The 16532-nt window shown below is 43.6% G+C and overlaps 1 protein-coding gene across 1 annotated transcript; it reads right to left on the reverse strand.

Annotated features, from left to right (window-relative positions):
- Nucleotides 1–3082: 3082 nt before the first annotated feature.
- PRELID3A (PRELI domain containing 3A) lies at nucleotides 3083–9998 on the reverse strand. Its single transcript, XM_007951678.1, has 5 exons — nucleotides 9837–9998; nucleotides 8701–8790; nucleotides 5672–5742; nucleotides 5486–5588; nucleotides 3083–3136 (listed from the first exon to the last, which is right to left on the reverse strand). Exons 1-5 carry the CDS (start codon nucleotides 9972–9974, stop codon nucleotides 3083–3085), a joined length of 456 nt encoding a protein of 151 aa, XP_007949869.1. The 5' UTR covers nucleotides 9975–9998.
- Between the last annotated feature and the right edge of the window lie 6534 nt (nucleotides 9999–16532).

Here is a 16532-nt window from a genome sequence, read left to right on the forward strand (position 1 = left end):
ATTTATGAAAAAAAGAAGAACTGCCAGAATATGAATATTATTTAGAAATCCACATGTAAATACCAGAAACAGCCAAAAGAGTTGAGAGTCACCTCAGGAGAGCAGAAGTGTGTGTTGTGGAAGGGGTGAGAGTGAGGATAGCAAACTGTTTCTGCCACTAATCTTTTAAACTCTGTTTTACCTTAAGCTATGTGCATACAGTCCTTTGATAAAAATAAAAGTGAACTCAAAAATAAATAACATGCTCTTTTCATTTGGATTGGAAGCACTATTAATTATAAAAGAAAAAGCAGTATCTTTTTAAGAAAAAAAAGTTACAATGGTACAATGGAATACAGTTTTATCCTTGCTTTATGGGAAAGCCTTCCCTAGTTCTTATAATTCAAAACATAGCTTTTTACTTTTGAAAACAAGAAATAAAAATTCCCAATTGGAACCACCTTAAAGCTAAGAGGACAGTACTTCTGCTGCTGCCTCAATAAACAGTGGTTGACACTCTGCTTTAATAGGTCTTCCCAGAATAGCCACCCTCCCATGCTCACATGCCAAATTGAGGGATCTGAATGGCAGGAATAATACAAAATCTTCTAAATCATTGGGATTGGTGGCCTCCAGATCAGCAGGACAAACCAATCCCATCCTGAAGGAATAATGCATTTTTCTTTCTAACCAATTCTAATTTTGCTCTAATTTGAGAGTTCTAAAAAACTCACAGGTAATCTCAAATGGTTTTAGCTTCCTATATTGGGTGTCCCACAAGCACAGGTCACTTCACATGTGTCCCCTTGGGTGCTGAAATTCCAGGTGAAGATGAGCACCCCTACTCTGAAGTAAGGAAATATCTGAACAGTGGTTCAGAGGAAGAGAGGTGATGCAGGAAGAAGTCCTCTGGAGTGAGAAACAGAGTTGTCAGATATCCATGGAAGAGATGTGGAAGGGTGAAGACACTCTTGATTAAAGAGCATGTGAGGGAAATGGTGAAGTAATCTGAAAAGAGAGAAAATATTTAATAAGGTACCACAAGTTGGCAAAACAGAGCTGTGAGCCACTACTAAGGGGGAAATAGACCACAGTACAAAATCAATCAAAAAGAACAGCACATTTGAGTCACAGACTGTGGGTGTGGACTGGAGTGAATCATAGGCACGCTGGCAGTGGCATCACTAAGACTGGTATCACTCAATGCCGTAATTCATGGTGTCACCTCCCCCAACCCATGGACAGGCCAGCCTGCAAACCCTCCCACCCCCATGGGTGGAGTGGCTTGGCTTGGCCATGACCCCTAATGTCAAACCATGTATCCCACCTCTCCCGGCCCTACCCCTTGCAGCTCTCTGCTGCTCCTCTCCTTTCCCATTGGCCAAGGCAAAGACCATCCTCTCTGGGCCAGCACCATGGGACACCTGTCTACACCCTGACTGATGGATGACAGATGAATGGGGGGGGGTGATGAGTTACTGCACTGAGTGACAGGTGACACTAACCCTAGTGATATCACTATCTTGGACACCTGTAGCACTGGCCTGCCAGCCACTGCAGACCCTGGGGTCATATTGGTGTTATATTCTCTAGCAGTGTCAGAGGGTACAGTCTACACACCCCTAGTGAAACCACTGCACCATGGTTCTCCAGGCCAGGGAGCTGGGAACAGGGTAACTTTAATGGCCGTGTGTTCATCTTGTTCAAGGTTTTCCCTCAGATACGTCTCACTCTTTCTGGTAATCTATCTCCTAGACCTCTCTGGCTGGGACAGGGCTTCCTACACTGTGGAGGCACTGGCTGTGGAGCCCCAAAACCGACTGCAGCTGTGCAGGACACAGATCCTGTAAGCTCCCACCCTGAGCCAGTCAATCAGGAACAACACTCACTTTGTTTTCTCTGCCGCCTTCCCTCTCCCCCCTTTCCTTCCTTCATTTCCTTCTTCTTTAATAATGTTTTATTTCTTTAATAATGTTTATTTTGGGTGAGGTATCTGACTAAATATTCAGTCAATTTAGCTCTATTTTATGAGAACAGAATCTGACAAGAGTCTATGACTCATTTAAGTAACACACCATCACACATACCAGTGGAATGCACTCTGTGTACAAGGCAAGCAAGCTCTCTGAATGTGTTTAATTTAATAGTATGTCTTGAAGGAAGAGACCAAGAGGCAGACCATGACCTCAAGTTCAAGGTGAAGGTCTCTGACAAATATAAGCAACAGTGAGCAATAAGCAAGCAGTTATTTAAGACGCCTGAAGCCACAGAGCCTTCATTTGCTGACTGGTGGGGATGAGAGCACTCACACATGCTGAAGAAAGCAAGCAGGCCAGGGAGAGGTAGCAGTGCAGGTAGCACAGGCGTCAGCTAGATGTAGTGTCTCCAGTCAGAAGTGGAAGGATTCACTTTAAGCCAGTTTCCTTTCTTGTAGAGTATGAAGATGACTATGGGACAACTAAGTGTCTGATGGTTCGGCCACAGGTGGGAAAGGACAACAAAAGAATGTGTGTGAAGCTCTAGGTAATGCTACAAAGGACTTTATCACTAGACACAAACTGGAGCAATAATGAGGCCAAACAAGGGTTTATAGCAAAGGAAGATATGGGCCAGCTTTATCCTCACTGCAGCATTGCTCCGAGGACACATATTCTTTATATGAACACGTGCAAATCTTCAAACTTTACCCCAAATGAGAGAATCCTCCCATTATCTGGCCCTACTAATGAAAGCCTCTTTGCCAACTATGCACACATTTTGAGGATTATTTACGCAACCAAATACTGACAACAGTGTGCAGAAATAACTGAACTGTATTCATGAGACACCAGATAACAAATGTCCAAATTTCCCTTGAAAATTAATACTGCTATGAAAGTAGGAAGTGAATAGAAGGAAGAGAAGCCTAGTGATGATTCTTTTCACTACTGAGGAGGAGCAGCAAAGCCACTAAGGAGCACAGAACTAGAGATTAACATGCAATTTCATCTTTTAAGCGTCTTCCCACACACCATGCACACAGTGAAGAGAATGCTGAAATCTATACCGGTTCCTGAGTGCTGCTGTTATCACCATTCATCACAAGGGACAGATGCAGGGCCCATTAGCTTACAGCGCCTTCAGAATTTTGAATTATCCACTCAATTGCAGCCCACCCCTGGAGTGACACAGAAAAGGTTTCAATATGGTGTAAGAAAGTCTGCCCCTCTCACTCTAGAGTATGAACTGTGCCTATCATTTGAACTGCAGAATGAAAGTACTGAGGTATTAGAAGAGACATTGTGGAAGTCTCTCTGCAATAATCTTTCACTAAAGCAGGCAGTTCCTCAGGCTTAGCACTGACATGGCCTGTATTCAATGCCTAAAATCTTCTGTGTCAGCAAACAAAACATCTTCTTATTGTACTGTAGCAAGTCTCCCTTTGTAGTTGGAGAATGAGGCAGAAGCAGCAGCCTCCTTCCAGCTTCCTCAGTGAGTCTCATTAGAGGCCCAAGAGTATACTCCCTAACCTCAGGATCTTGAAATTCTAGCTCTGAGGCCAAGAAAACCACAGGAAGGCCTTCAAAGTGGATTCCACAGACTTCTTTGAGATTCAAAGATGCTTCAGTAACCTCTTCAAGGAAAGGGGGGTGAGTGACCTCCAGGACTCCCCAACACACACATACCCTGTTTTAAGCAGAGCACATCTGTCTTTTTGTCACAGGATGACCCTTCTGTTTCCAACACTTGCAACCACTCTTAGGCCACCAGCTATTACCAGGTATGAGAATTATCTCTAAAATGGTAACTGAAACTACAAAGATTATTCCATTTGCTTGCTAGAGGGAGGTAATGATTCTCCATCAAGACTTCAACACAGCAACCTCTAAGATAAAGTGAAATAAAATACAGTGAATTTGGGCTTGCTGAGTTTACTCTGACTTTCTCATAAAAGGTCTGAGCTGGTTTTGGCCTGAGTATTCCCTTCGTCCTACAAATTGAAACATAATTTTTATTTCAACAAACATTTTTGGTGCCTACTGTAAGCCAGACACTGGAAATACAAAGTAAGGTCTGTCTCACCCTACACAGGCTCAAAGGGCTGACAAAGCTCAATGACATTGCACCTTTCATTGCTTTGCAGCTCTGATGCCTGTGGTCTCTCTAACTTCCTTGAACTAAGCTAAGTTCTGCCTAAATCTGGATTTTTCTGAAAAAAAATAGGACAGACTGACCCTTCTACAAATGACTAGACTAAGGCAAGTCATTAGTGGTCTTCCACTAATTTGAAATTAAATATAGAATAAAGATCAGTACATTCTTCCACTGATCCTGAAAATGAAGATCCACATCTGACCAAAACAAAAAAACAAATCAGGAGACATTGTTAGGGGAAGAGTTGGGAATGGTGGGCTAGGGGGAGGTAATGTAGGATAAAGTAAAAAGGCCCTGTTCTGCTGAGTGACATTGTCTTGACTTTGTACATCTTCCTTCCAGAGCATTCACACTCTTTAGAGCATCACCTCAGAGTAGGAGAAGGGCTCCCTGAACAGTCCCTGCCTCTCCAAGGCTGTGCCCACTACCCATGACGACTGTAGGAGAAAAGGAAAACCACAGATGGCTTTGTGCAAGCCATCCTTCCCCCTCCACCCCCACAAAGCTCACTCCCAAATCCTGCCAAAGTAGAGACAGAAGACAGCAGCTATCTCCAGGGAAACATTACAAATGGAGTGGATTCAGCCAAAGTCACTTAATGCCTATCCCAAAAACCAAAAAACCAAACGCATGCCATTGAGTCAGATCCGACTCATAGTGCCTTGAGTTTCCAAGGCAGTATCTCTCCTGAAGTAGATTGCCCAACCCTCCTTCCGAGGAGTGGCTGGTGGGTTTGAACCATTAGCCTTCTGGTTAGCAGTCAAATGCCTTAGGCAATGCCTATCCCACTAAATATGAAATTATTAAAAATCAAGACAATTCCTTTACAATGTTAACCTACTATTAGCTTTTTGATTTTAGGGTTTGTGTGTTTGTTTTGTTGAGTCTATGATATTTCAGGTCTTTGAAGTGGTAGTTGTTCCATATTTCTAATATTTTCCTTACTAAAGGAGCCCTGGAAGCTCAGTGGTTAAAGAGTTTGGCCGCTAAGTGGAAGTCCTGAAGTTTGAACCCACCAGCTGCCCCATGGAAAAAAGATGTGGCAGCCTGTTTCCATAAAAATTTATAACTTTGGAAACTGGATAGGGCAACTATGAGTCAGAATTGGGCAGTTGGTTTAGTTTTCTTTTCCCCTACTAAGAATAATAGCATGGTTGCTCTCTAGGCTTCCAGACACACTTTTCCCTCAGACGTGGGCTAGTTTTTCCTTGCTGCTGGTTTTGGATGTAACTGTAGAGAATGTGGTAGCATTAAGAACTCAGCTAGAAAAGGAGAGCCCAGCACTTAGGATTTCTGGGACTAAGAATTTCACCCATTTTATCTGGTACATAACAACTAGAGCACACAGAGGCTCCTGGAACAAGATACATACCTTCTTCGCATTGGATGATATTGTATTGGCCATTAAACTTTCTAAATAGCTGCGCAGGCTAATGCCCTTCACTGTGATGATGGCCTCTTGGGTGAGTACAGTCCTGAAGAAGAAAGAGAAAAAATAGATGCTGATAGGCCCTTGCCCTCAGATTTCAGAGTGTCAAACCAAGAGGCAATGACTTACATTTCAGGGTTCTCCGGATGAGGCATGTACACCAATCTTTCATCAACCGAAACCAAATTTGTGAGTGTGATCTTGAAAAAACAGAAACAATGGCTTTAGTTCCTCCTATTTCTCTTATAATTCTTCCCAAGTCATTTATTTACCCATAGCTTTCATCACAAAATTAGGACTTATTGGAGGGGGGGAAAAAAAAAAAAAACCACCAAACTCACTGCCATCGAGTTGTTTACAACTCATAGCAACCCCTCCTTGAGTTCGTGAGGTGGTATCTCTACAGAAGTAGATTGCCCAATCTTCCATCTGAGGAGTGGCTGGTGAGTTTGAACCACCAGACTTCTGGTTAGCATTCAAATGTCTTAGGCACTACACCATCAGAGCTCCCTATGAGCCAGAACAGAAGAAATATTTAGGTTTAGGAGATACTATGGCACAAAGTCCAGATGATCCTTTTTGCTATTGTCATCTATTGTCTTATTTATCTAGTGCTGCTGTAACAGAAATAACCCAGTGGGTGGCTTTAATGGATGGAAATTTATTTTCACAGTTTAGGAGGCTAGAAGTTCGAATTCAGGGTGCTGGCTCTAGGGGAAGTCTTCCTCTCTCTGTCGGCTCTGGAGGAAGGTTCCCACCTCTTCAGTTTCTGTTCCTCAGTTCCTTGGAAATTTCCATGTGGCTTGGTATTTATCTTCCCTCATCTCTGCCTGCATGCTTTCTGTTTACCTAATCTGCTCTTTTTTATCTCAAGAGATTAATTTAAGATACACTCTACAATAATACTGCCTCATTAACATAACAAAGAAAAACCATTCTCAAGTGGAATTATAACCACTATACCAAACCCAAATCAAACCCACTGCCATCAAGTCCATTCCAACTCATAGTGACCCTACAGGACAGAGTAAAACTGCCCCCATAGGGTTTCCAAGGCTGTAAACAGAAGCTGACTATCTCATCTTTCTCCCGCAGAGTGGCTAGTGTGTTCAAACCACCAACCTTTTGGTTAGCAGCCAAATGCACTAACCACTACACCACCAGAGTTCCTTATAACTTTATAATCCTTAGGATTTACAACACATACTTTACAGGGACACAATTGGATCCATAACAGCTACCTTCTCTCCAACCCTAATCCAAAAATATGAGGAAGTCTCTGACCTGCAATGTTCTCTCAAATTGCCTATGCCATTGGCAGTTGTAGAAAATGAGAAAATGTCCTCAGTATCTAAGTAAATGAGCAAGAAGCTTTCACTCACCCATACCAGTCCCCAGTTTGGAGAGTCGCCTAAGAGTTCAAGCGATAGAACCCTGAGTCTACACACAGACTGGGAATGCAATGTCTATGGCCATATCACCCTGAACATGTCTGATCTCATCAGACTGGGAGAGCAAGAGTATGCATTTCTTATCTCTTCAAGTACTGCTTGAAGTCCTCCATTTACAGTATTTCCTATTAAAATCCATTTAAAAGCTCTAGAACAGCACTGTCCAACAGAGTTTTCTGTGACAATAGAAATGTTCTAGATCTGTATTTCCCAATGTGGTAGTCAGTAAACATATGTGGCTAATAAGCTCTTGAAATGTGGCTAGTTGGGAACACTTTTCCACATGTGGTTTGGTGCTACCTGATTCAGGAATCTTCTGCCCGAATAATAGTCAACTACTACTTAATTTAAAAAAAAGAAAAAGAAAAGAAGAAGAAATGTGGCCAGTATGACTGTGGAATGAAATCTATTTTATTTAACTTTAACTAAGTTAAATGGGAGCTCTGGTAGCATAGTGGCTAAGACACTTGCCTGCTAACCAGACGGCTGGCGGTTCAAACCCACCAGCCACTCCTCAGAAGGAAGGTTGGGCAATCCTACTTCCGTAGTGATACTGCCTCGGAAACCCAAGGAGGGGTCGCTATGAGTCGGGTTTGACTCGACGGCACATAACAACAACAACAACAACAAGTTTAAATAATCACTTGTGGCTGGTGGCTACCACATTCAACAACGGAGTTGTAGAATTTCATTGTTGTCCAACCCAATTAGTCTGCTTCTCAAGAGCCAATTCCAATAGAAGACTATCTTTAAAATTAAATAAATAAATAAATATTCAAAAGCGATATAACAAATACTTAACGGTGACCATATTTAATGCCACTGAACTATACATGTAAAACTACTGAAATGACAAATGTTTTGTTAACTATATACACCAAAAAAAAAAAAGTTTCTTAAAAATCAAAAAATGCAACCTTCCACCACTGATAAAACACTTATTTTTCACTTATGTAATAGTCTGCACTGAAATCTTCTCCCTGTCCTCTCAGAGATGAGGAAAGTGATTAGCCCTGATAATGCAATGGTTAAGCACTGATCTGGCTAACCAAAAGGCTAGTAGGGTGAACCCATGCAGTGGCTCTGAGGAAGAAAAAACCCAGTGATCCTTAAAGACAGGAAACCCTATGGGGCAGTTCTATCACCTGGGTAGAGGACAGATGAGTGAGGAGACCAATAGCACAAAGACAAAGGAGAGGCTATTGCTATAGGCTGGGCAGGTGTTTTTCAAAGTGAATTTAATGGTCTTCTTAGAGGTTCAAAGATGTTTCAGTGACCCCTTCAAAGAAAGGAGGGTAAGTAACCTTAAGGACTCATCCCTGCCCTTTTTCACCCAGAGCAGGTCTCTAGTTGTTTTAAACAACGGGCTTCCTCTGCTGGAAGTTAAGAACACTGGTCCTCCTGGGAGGAGGGGTGACTAAAAGCAAGCACAGGGGGGCTCTTATGGTGCTGGTCATGTTCCAGCTTTTGATCTGCCTCCTGGTTACAATGGTGCGATCAGCTTGTGACAATTCATCATTATGTGCATTTTTCTGTATCTTTATTATACTTGAATAAAAGGTAAATAAAATACTGCTAAATAGCCTTTCTATTATACATAAAAGATCATTTAGACCAAAGGTGGACTGGAAATAAAAGTAAATGAAGCCATTACGCACCATCACCAAGAAATATTAAGCACCTTTCTCGTCTTAGGTCATTGCTTACATTGCTGGAACAAAGTTCCATTTTCTTTTCCACTGGATCCACAACAGAATGTTCTCTGATGTATGTCAAAGTCCTACTGGTTCCCAAAACCTAAAAAACAAAGCAAAACTAGCATAGTGATATGTCAATAATTTCATTTCATACCAAACAAGAAATACTATTTAATTTACTTATTTATTTATCCAATGAATAATGCAACTGGGGATACAGCAATATATAAAACAGGCAAAATCTTTGTCTTCAAGTTACTTGCATCCTAGTGGGTGAGACAGACATTAAACAAATAAATGAATTCAAGTCTACCTGAGTGTTAAGACCATAGTAAGTGCTCTGATAAACAATTAAGCTGGGTAAAGGGTTTGGGGTGAAGAAGAGTACTATTTTAGATAGGCAATCAAGGATGCTCCCTCTGCCAAGGGGACATTTGAGAGAAGTTCTGGGGGACAGCATGTCAGGTGAGAGAACATCAGACCCAAGGCCCTGAAGCAGAAGCCCACCTGTTGTGTTCATGGAATAGCAAGACAGCCAATGCAGTAAACAAAAAGCAAAACAACCCCAAACTCACTGCCATTGAGTCAATTCCAACTCACAGCCACCCCCTTTGGGTTTTCAAGGTGGTAAATCTTTATGGAGGTAGATTACCCAGTCTTCCTTCTGCAGAGTGGCTGGTGGGTTTGAACTGCCAACCTTCTACTTATCAGTTAAATACCTTAGGCGCTACGCCATCAGAGCTCCTTAGCCAATGCAGTAGAGGAAGGAAAACTGGGTAGATACTTTAGACAAGGGCAAGACCACTTGTGGGAGAGTGGACTTTGGACTCAAGTTGAGAGGAAGTCAATAGTATGTTCTATGTAAGGGGAAGTCATCGGCAGATTTACATTTAAAAACAAGCTCTCTGGCAGTTCAGTGGAGTAAGGCAGAAGGGATTTTGATGGTGGCTTGGGCTAGGGTTGAGGGTAAAATGTGGGGCAAAACATAGTTGGATTTGAGATATATTTTGAAGCCAACATATGGATAACTAAATGAATTTTACAGAAAAACACATAATCTCTTGAGTTTCGTAGAAATCGTGACTAGAAGCTATAGACAAAAGTTATTTCCTACAGATAGACAGTAGCAGAGTGTGTGGGGCTCACCGCTTTCACAAGAGTAGGCAGCCCCCACTCAGTACTGAGCAGGCGGTGGCTATGAAGCCGGCCGTAGCCATCCACAGTCCGCTCCAAGACATCCACTCCCACAACACAGGGATTCATTGGGTTTGGGTACTTCCTCATGGCAGCCTTGATGACAGTGTCCCATGGGTGGCTGGTAGGAAAAATTCAACGAGCCAGCATAAACAAGCATCCTTGAAATCTGTAAAGTATCACACTGTGTGGGAGCCAAAGATGCCTGGGATCCTGGAGTGCAATAAAAATTCACATCAATGCTTTTATTAAAAGGCTTTTGTTTTAGTTTTAATTGAAGGTATATTAAATCAAACATATATGTGGAGTCTAGTTGTAGGCCAAAGTCCTATCCATGATCCTCATGCCCAACCAAAGGCAATTAGAAGGTTTTGCCTGGTAGGCCTCATGGGGAAGCTGACCTCCCCACACAGGACTGACATGGTATCCAGTGCATGGCAGTCTCTGGAGGGAGCTGCAGTCAAGGACTCAGTCCTACCCCTGCCCTGCCAACCATGCTTATCTGCATTCCTAGCCCAGGTACATTTACTGGGGGCCTCAGCTGAGATACTTTTCTCCACTTTGACTTAGTACTTTTCCACTCCTACCTTCCCCTTCCCTCCACACCCATCAGTCCATAAAGAAGCAGGACCCTTTTATTTGGAGCTCCTTGGCAGTAAGATGATTCCCTCCTCTATGCTGAATCTATCTGACCCTCACCTGGTGCCATTCTATAGGGAAAACGGAACACTAGGGAGCCAGCCCCTTTCTCTTTTGCCTCTTGCCCACACTGTTGCAGTAAGTGAATAAAGACTTAGTTGTTAGTTTCAGTTCGGCTGATTGTCCTAAATGACCAATTCAACACTTGGCAGCTTGACCAATTGGCGCAGTGAGCAGGGCAGTCAATTGAGCACAGTGCTGTTCCGGAATAGCAGAAAGCACTTTGCCAGTGGGTCTTGGGGAGTGCTAACACTTTTTGTTTACAGAAACTTTTTGGTTCCAAGGGGGTGCCAGTGGCCCTTCTCTTTAGTCAAACTCCCTGGCTGAGTTCATCCAGTGGCTCAGCTTAGAGATCCAAGGAAGGAGTTCTAAGAAAACTAGGGAAGCAGTCCCTTAGCCTCTGCCCAAGGTCCTCCAAAGATGGGACCAGAGACAGACAGAGGCCTAATGAGCAGAGTGCACTCAATAACTGCTGTTAACTCTAAGATGGTCCCTAACACTGATAAATGCCCTGTAGTATAGTGAATTTTTTAAACTTCAGTGAAAAAAGGCCCCCTTTGGGATCGCTTTGCCCAGTGGTTTGAAGAGATCTTAGAAACTTGGTTAGTTTGCCTCCATGAGAATCTTATTAAACTAACTGAGGAAGAGTAGCACCAAGTGGGGTATATTACTACAGACCTCTTTCTTCAGAGTGTCCTGACAGCAGCCACTGCCAAGATAGTGTCAGTGGCAAAGCACAAGCAACAGTGTCAGTGGCAGGTAGGTGATGTAGCTTCCACACTGATTGGTGGCTGGACACCTGCATTCACTCAGCCCCCATGGCATAGCAGTGGCAGCTCCTCCACGGCTCTTGGAGCCTGCTTCAATGACTGACCAACAGAGAAAGACTGGCATAAGGGTTGTAACTGCCACTCCCCACCCCTATATGCCATCATTGTGTCATGCAGTGCTAGGCACAGGGAGGGTTTTCCTACCACCAGATGCAGTCTTCTGGGTGCTTCTGGGTGCTGCCACCCCCACGAAGTCTGAGATCCAAACTGGCCTGGCCTGTCCTACATTGAGGAATTCCAGTTGAGAAATGGCTGCCCATCCTGGGCCTACTACTGCATCTGGCTTCCCCATCCATGCCTCCAGGAAACTGTGGCCAAATACCAGGCAGGGGGACTCAGTGAGCAGCCTCATTAGTGTCTACATGGTAATGGCCCCCCTGTGACTGACAAAAGTACCATTGTTTCCACCCAGGGATCATTCAGAGAGCCTTGCCAATTTCTACTTGGACCACTGGGCTTTGAAAAATGAACAACACTATGGATTAAGCTGAGGTCTCTGTGCCTAGGAGAGACCAGAGGTCCTATACCAAGGTCAAGGTTCAATGGGGAGGTGTAGGAGAACTGTATTTCTTGAACCTTTTGGATACTTGTGCACAACTAACTGTAATCCTTGCAACCCCTGGCACCAGGATTAGGGAGAAACAGGTAACACTCTCTGATTTTGGGTCTGAAGCCAATATCATGACCCTTGTCCAGGCCCAGTTAGGGTGAGTCCCTTCAGGTCCCTACAAGCCCCCATTGATATGGCCCCCAGTACTGAATGTATTTTTGGTATAGACATTTTCCCTGTGCTCATTGCTTGCCTTCTCCCCTAAGCCCTGACAGTAATTGCTGTATTAGGGCCATCCTAGTGAGGCATGTGGAAGATGATGAAGCCCCCATACTTCCAATACCTAGTACTGTTGCTTCATAAAAACAACATTAGCTGCTAGCAGAGAAAAAGAAATAACATCTCTCACTGCCAAGTTTAAGGAAGCCAGAGTGCTCCAAGAGACTATTTCTCCATTCAAAGCCCTGTCTGGCTGTGCACAAGGCCTTGGAGGACTGGAGACAAACCATTGATTACAGATGGCCCAATACTATAGTGCCACCCTTGACACCAACAGTGCCTGACACTGTAACTATTATTACAGGGGCTACTGACCAACCTGAGGAAAATTAGTGTGCAATAACTGACATTATTAATGCCTTTTTCAGCATCCCTAACCAACCAGATAATCAGAATCAGTGTGCTTTCACGTGAAATGGGCTACAAAAAAAATAAAACCAAACCCATTACTGTCAAATAGCTTCTGATTCATGGCAATCCCCATGAATCACAGAGTAGAACTGCTGCACAGGTCATTCTTGGCTGTAATCTCTACAGAAGCAGGCTGCCAGGCCTTTCTTCCATGATGTAACTAGGTAGATTAAAACTGCCAAACTTTAGGTTAGTAGTTGAGTACAAATCATCTTACCACACAGGGATTTGAGTTGTATAAAGAGCAGATTAGACACAGAAGCAAGGACAAAGGGGGAAGAGAGACAGATGCCACCTGAAGATTCCCAAGGAAACAAAGAAGGAAGAGCTACAGAAAATGAGATAAAGATCTTCCTCCAGATCTGAAAGAGAGAGCCTTCCCCTTGAGTAAGTCCCCTGAATTGAGATTTATATAGCCTCCTGAACTATGAAAAAATAAATTTCTGCTCTTTAAAACTATTCCCTTGCATTATTTCTATTACAGCAGCACTAAAATACCCTGGCTCTCTGCCATCAATGGGTAGGCTATGATCTGGAAAACGTCCTGTTCCCAGAGGAAGTACTAGCCTTCTACTATGTTGATGATGTCCTCTTGGAGAGCCCAAAGACATTACCCAACAAGGACTAGATGCCCTGATGACTCACATGCATCAACATAGCTGGACCATGAGGACAAACAAAGTAATGAGACTTAGTACCCAAGAGTGTTAGACTGGGTTCTCTAGAGAAACAAAAACCAGTAAAGCTTATATATATATGTTATATATAGAGAAATTTATCTTAGGAAAATGGCTCACACACTTATAGAAGCTGGCAAGTCCCAAGTTCATGGATCAAATGTCAAGCTGGAGGCTTTTCTTGGCTCTTGCAACCATAGGGGCTGAGGAGCTCAAGGCTGGCAGGCAGTACACCAGCTGTTGACTCCAACGAATGATGAATCCAAGATCTCTAGGCCAAATGGTGGACTGTTCACTCACAGACAGTTGTAGGTAGCACAACAGAATCCCGATCCACAGAAGAATGTTTCTCTTCTCAGGATGTCCTTGGATATACTGAAGCAGGCCACAACCCTAGGGAAACTCCCTTTCAACAGATTGGCCACTCAGAACATAGTCATCTGATCCCATCATGGGAGTAACCAACCACAACAGCTCAAACCACACAGAATTGTGGTCCAGCCAAGTTGACACACAGCTCCAACTATCACACCAAGTGAAATTCCTGAGCATAATCTGGGAAGGGTCACAATGTTTCATTCCAAAGGAGACAAGTGCTGAGCTTTTGGTCCTCTGTCCTGACAAAAATGAGGCCCAACAATTAGGGGAAATATTCAACTACGAATGTTCTCACATACCACATTTAGGGATCTTCATGGCACCCATATACCAAAAAGGCTGCTACCTTTGAGTGGGGCCCTCACCAACAGAGCACCAAGGCCATCTGTCTCCTAGCCTCCAACCAATCCACGTTTGATGTTTGAGTTATAGGTCTCAATAACCTCTCAGTTCACTTTTTGGAGCCTATGACAGAAAAATAACACCCAAATGCCAGTGGCACCTGTTAAGCTTCTAGATCTGTAAGCTCCCAGAGTTGGCTAAAAGGTACACACCTTTTAAGAGACAATTATAGAAATGCTGTATGGAAAGTGAATTTGCTCTGTAAATTTTCACCCAAATCATAATGGAAAGAAAAAAAAAAAAAAAAAGAGAGAGAGAGAAAATTTTAGGCCTGTTATTGGGCATTGGTAGATACTGCATGCAAGAACCATGGTGATGAAATAGTCTTACCAACAGAAACCCATCATGTCATGAGTCTGAGCAGAGGCCTCATATCTCCAGATGAGAATAGTTCAGCAATCTTCTCTTTAAAAAACAAAACAAACTGTTGCCTTCAAGTTGATTCTGACTCTACTGAAACAGAAATGGTGTATACAGGGGTGGGCAAAACTCAGTGGAGCTTCTCTCCTAACTTCATGAGAAGGTCTCAGGAGTTTCAGTTCACTGACACAAGGCTCAGCACAAGCAACTCCATTTCGAGCTGAGTTTAGTCAGACTAACACAGCTATATTAGAGAGAAGAGATGAAGACAAAAAGTTCCTCTTGAAGGAAGTACAAATGGGGGAAGACTGGTGCCACATGGAGATCACCATGGAGCTGAGGAAGAGAGGCTGAAAGAGACAAGGACCTTCCCTCAGAGCTGGTGCCCTGAATTCAGACTTAAAGCCTCCCAAACCATGAGAAAATAAATTTCTGTTTATTAAAGCCAAAAGAAAAGCAAAGGTCTCAGGAGTGCTGGTCTGCCAACCAGGCTTATTGCCAAACAGCTGCTGCCTCCACTGGCCCTACTGGTTTACTGACGCCTCCTCCCAGTTAATGTAATACTATGTAGGAATGGGTGCCATGTAAAAAATCTGAGAGAGGCTTGTCCCTTACTAAGTGCAGTAAAAGACCCATGGTACAACAGAAAGTTTCATGTGGTACAGATGGCTATCCAGACCCACCTAACAGAAGAAAACAAAAAACAAACCCACTGCTGTTGAATCATTTCAGATTCATGGCGACCACATGTGTTTACAGAGTAGAATTGCCCCACAGGTTTTCTTTATGGAAGTATATTGTCAGGCCTTTCTTCCACAGCACCACTGGGTAGGTTCAAACGGCCAACCTTTAGGTTAGTAGTTGAGCACAACCACTTGTGCCACCCAGGAACTTTCCAACAAAAGGGCCTTGTTATATTTTCACTAACTCATGGGTTGTGGCTAATGGCCTGGCTGTTTGGTCAGGCTACTAGCAAGCCCACTGTGGGGATAAGACACTAGAATAAAATTACCTTTGTTGCTAATAAGCTTTTTGTTATCCATGAGGATTATCAACAGAAAAGCCCCCATGCCGGCAAAGGGGAATATAGCCAATGAACAGACTATGCTTGTGCAAAAAGGATATGGCAGGTGAAATCTTATGCCCTTCTCTAACTTCACAAGAGGGAGACAGAATCACCATCAACAGCCCAAGGCTTATTCCTTATGAGGCCAGACATGCCACTACCTTCCAGCCTTTTTACCAATTCTGACACCAACTGTCCCTCCCACAGCACTCACTACTTCTCTGCAGGATTCGATAATTCATTGCAAAGGCCACACAGAGCTCACAGACAATACTCATGATTATGCGGTTTATTGTTGTTGTTGTTGTTATTTGCCGTCAAGTTGGCCCTGACTCATAGCGACCCCTCCTTGGGTTACCGAGGCAGTATCGCTACGGAAGTAGGATTGCCCAACCTTCCTTCCGAGGAGTGGCTGGTGGGTTTGAACCGCCAGACTCCTGGTTAGCAGTCAAGTGCCTTAGGCACTATGCTACCAGAGCTCCTATGAGGTTTATTAGGGAAGTAAAAAAAAAAAAAAGAAACTCACTGTTGTCAAGTCAATTCGACTCATAGCGATCCCTCCTTGAGTTTCCAAGGCAGTATCTCTATGGAAGCAGATCGCTCAATCTTCCTCCTGAGGAGTAGCTGGTGGGTTTGAACCGCCAGCCTTCTGGTTAGCAGTTAAATGCCTTAGGCACTACGCCACCAGAACTCCCTATTGAGGAAGTAACAGGCTACAATTCAGGTTCAGAAGCACGCCCCTCTGCTATGTCCTCAGGCATGCCTCTCTGGCCCTTGGCCTCTTGGCCTGGCCACTGGGCAAATGTGTTACAAATCTCTTTTAGCTCTGCTGAAAAGTACACTATCATGCACCCCACTCCGGTAGCAAGCTTCCTGCCCAATGGCACTCAGCTTTCTTGCTGTGTGGGCCAGGCAAGGCCACTGCTCTGTGTTGTGTCTCTTGGTTCCACTACCACTTCTCTCTGCCAGGAGTCTCTGCCAAGGAAGGAGGTCCAG

The sequence above is a fragment of the Orycteropus afer genome, unplaced genomic scaffold (genome assembly GCF_000298275.1).
Source record: "Orycteropus afer afer isolate SDZICR_OR568_19922 unplaced genomic scaffold, OryAfe1.0 scaffold00307, whole genome shotgun sequence".
In the NCBI taxonomy this organism is placed as follows: Eukaryota; Metazoa; Chordata; class Mammalia; order Tubulidentata; family Orycteropodidae; genus Orycteropus; species Orycteropus afer.

Coding starts and splice junctions, on each gene's coding strand:
- PRELID3A (XM_007951678.1), bottom strand. CDS start 9,974: ATGAGGAAGTACCCAAACCCAATGAATCCCTGTGTTGTGGGAGTGGAT. Junction 5,743..8,700: donor TGGAACTTTGTTCCAGCAAT/GTAAGCAATGAC, acceptor TGTTTTTTCAAG/ATCACACTCACAAATTTGGT. Junction 3,137..5,485: donor TATCATCCAATGCGAAGAAG/GTATGTATCTTG, acceptor GTGTCACTCCAG/GGGTGGGCTGCAATTGAGTG.